Consider the following 3,105-nt stretch of genomic DNA (forward strand, 5'->3'; position numbering starts at 1 on the left):
GGGGGGGTGCTCCATCCCAGGACCCTGTGATCATGACCTGAGCCAAAGGCAGATGCTTAACCGACTGAGCCACCCATGCGCCCTATTTTTGCTTTTAAAAAGAACTAGGAAACTTGCATCTTTTTGTACATTCTGACATTTTGTAATAAAAGGCAGAATTACCTGAATCTTTAAAGTATGAAATAATTCTTGGTAAGTCTATAATTTTCTGTATATTTTGGGAAGAAAACTATGAAAATAATCTGTTTCATCTTCAATTTGTTGAATCCACTCGTTTATTCTTTTATTCATTTATATAAAATAAACATATCTAGGGAGCTTGAAATATGTTATAATTGCTAAGAATTTGCAATATAAAGAATTTATACATGTATTTCAGTTTTCATATTGTTATGTATTTGGTGAGAGTTCCTCCATGCTTAAATTAATATTATCCATTTTTAATTTTTTTAGATTTTGGTTCGCATTTTTTGTAGGTATTTATTTGATCTGTTCCGTGGCCAATTTAAGTTGGAAAAAGAGCCTTACCCTGACTTGGAAGATTCAAAATTTAACATGGGTTTACATCATGAGTCAGAAAACTTTCTGTAAAGGCTAACCTAGTATATATTTTAGGCATTGTGGGCCACTTTCTCAGTCTCTGCTACTTACATCTGCCATTAAGGTTCAAAAGCAGCCACAGAAAAGACATAAGTGAATGAATATGGCTGTGTTCCAATTACCTTCACAAAAATAGGCAGCAGGCAGAACTTGACCCATGGGCCTTAGTAGCTGACCTCTGGTCTACTTACACTTTCTTACTAATTAGCGAAGACACCTGAAAATCTACCTGTTTACCTTAAATGGTCAATTTCTGTAAGAATAACAGGCTCATTGTTTGAGCTTCAATTTTCTTAATACATATACTGGAAATAATTTTTTCTTTTTTAAAGATTTTATTTATTTATTCACTTCAGAGAGAGAGAGAATGTGAGCCAGGGGTGGGGGAGGGAGAGGGAGAGAGAGAATCTCAAGCTGACTCCATGCTGAGCACAGAGCCTTGATCTCAGGACCCTGAAATCATGACCTGAGCTGAAACCAAGAGTCAGACGCTTACCTGACTGAGTCACCCAGGTACCTCATGCAAATAATTTCAAATATTTTTACTGTCTCCTTTTTAATGTACAAAGAGTACAACATTTTATGTTGCTTATGCTTATGAGAATTACTATGGCTTTAAATAACTAAATGGCCTTTGTTTCCCCCTTTTACTTATGTTTAGTGAACAACTATTAGGGGCAGTCACAGTGGTAAGGCTGGCAATCTAAAGGTAATGGAAACAAATGTTCTGCCTAAAATGTGATGAAACATGGAGGATGAGGCAACTATTTTTCCCTATACAACTAGACGAGGTCTTGAGGGAGAATATGACACCTGAGGCAGGGTGGTAAGACTTCATAGAAGCTTCTCAGGTGCACTAGACATTTGCTGGTGTGTGGGGGAAAGCACAAGATCGGAAAAAGGTTGACCTTTTCAGGAATGGGTGGGAATTTTACTGTACTGAAGAATAAAATGCTTGGAGAGTTAAGCAGAGAATGAAGGTGGAAACTTTGGCTTAGGCCTTGAATGAGAAGACTTAATCAAAATGGGTGGAGGACATTTGCTTTGCTCTTTGGAAAATACCTCAGGTTGCGTTAGAAAGGATGGGCCAAAGCTGGACAAACAGGGGTCAAAGTGATTCCTTAGCAAGAGATTTCAGTGATTGCAGGAAAAAAATGATGAAAGCTTGTCAAAAGGCATAAAAAGAAAACCTCTAGGAGGAAATCTAAAATGGAAATTAAAATTAACCTGGATCAGCACCAATATTCCTCTTGTTACAACAAAGGAAAACATGTAAGAGAACACTTGCAACTGTCATTTACAATTTTTTAATTACAGTTTGGCAGAGTAAAAATAGTGCTGTATTTTGAAGTTGGAATTTATAGATCTGCAAAATAATTTTAAAATGTTTTCCAAGTATGAGCAGTTTTCACGCACAGATAGCTATAAATTAACTGCATTAAACTATAGAAATTTACATTTAGATAAGTTTGTATTAGATCCGTTAATAAACACAGAGAGACACATTTAACTTATACAATTTATACATATATTCATTTACCTGATCATGGCTCTCTGCGTAAGCAATGCACTTTTCAAGGTAGCGTCTGTTTGTCAGTGTGTACACAATATTGCCCATATTCCAATCTTCATCTTTAAACTCTTTAAGTAGCTAAATGCAAGAAAGAAAATAATGTGAATAAACCATTATTGTTCTTACCTTAAGTCACTCTCTGAGGGCATCCATCATATTAATCCAAATTATTTGACATATAGATACGAGTGCACCCATGTAGCAAAAACATCTTTGGTTAAACTTTTAGTAAAATCACAGCTTTAATACAGACTGACCAAATGGCAGTGATGTGGTGTGTGGGTGTGTGTGTGTGTGTTTGCTTTTGTGCAGATGGTTTGATCACTGCACTTTGGGATTTTTTTCAACCTTTTTTCCCCCTGTAACAACTGCTACCTCTTGATTAAGACCACAGTGAAGTGTTATTGTGCTCATATCTTTCTGTCACTTTCACAAGAGAGAGATATACTTGTTACATTTTTAGGTTTGAATAAAGAAAATTTTAGCAGGAATAATGTTTTGTTCCATTCTTTTAAAAAATGATAACTAAAAAAAACCCTATTATTTCAAAGTTTAAAGGCTAATTATCATGAAATAATTACCATCTTAACAGACCAACATTTTTTTCTCCACTTCAGTTATCACTCAGTCTTCAATCTAGCTTCTGCTCCATTTCGATGCAAATGACCTTGCTAAGATTGCAGATGACGGTCTCTTAGGCAATAATTTCTCTTTCTCAGGCAAGTATTCACTGTACATATTGAGAGTGCTGACTCTATCTCTTCCCATGGAACACTTTCCTTCTCAGTCTACCAGTGTGAAACTCTTATTTTGTTTTGTTTTGTTTTCCTACCACTCTAGGCATCCTGCAGTCTCTTCCTCTGCCTATCCTATAAAGCTGGTGCTCTTGAAAGTTATTCCTAAAAATAGCCTCTTTTTTCTACTCAATACAC

General features: G+C 35.8%; 1 protein-coding gene across 1 annotated transcript in view; it reads right to left on the reverse strand.

Annotated features, from left to right (window-relative positions):
- The window catches only part of GBE1 (1,4-alpha-glucan branching enzyme 1), a 260,274-nt gene that overhangs the window by 69,224 nt on the left and 187,945 nt on the right, over positions 1–3,105 (reverse strand). The window contains exon 11 of the mRNA XM_040621100.1: positions 2,141–2,251. Within this exon, the coding sequence (XP_040477034.1) occupies positions 2,141–2,251 (111 nt within the window). The remainder of the gene's footprint in view (positions 1–2,140; positions 2,252–3,105) is intronic.

Source organism: Ursus maritimus, unplaced genomic scaffold, assembly GCF_017311325.1.
Source record: "Ursus maritimus isolate PB19 unplaced genomic scaffold, ASM1731132v1 scaffold_4, whole genome shotgun sequence".
In the NCBI taxonomy this organism is placed as follows: domain Eukaryota; kingdom Metazoa; phylum Chordata; class Mammalia; order Carnivora; family Ursidae; genus Ursus; species Ursus maritimus.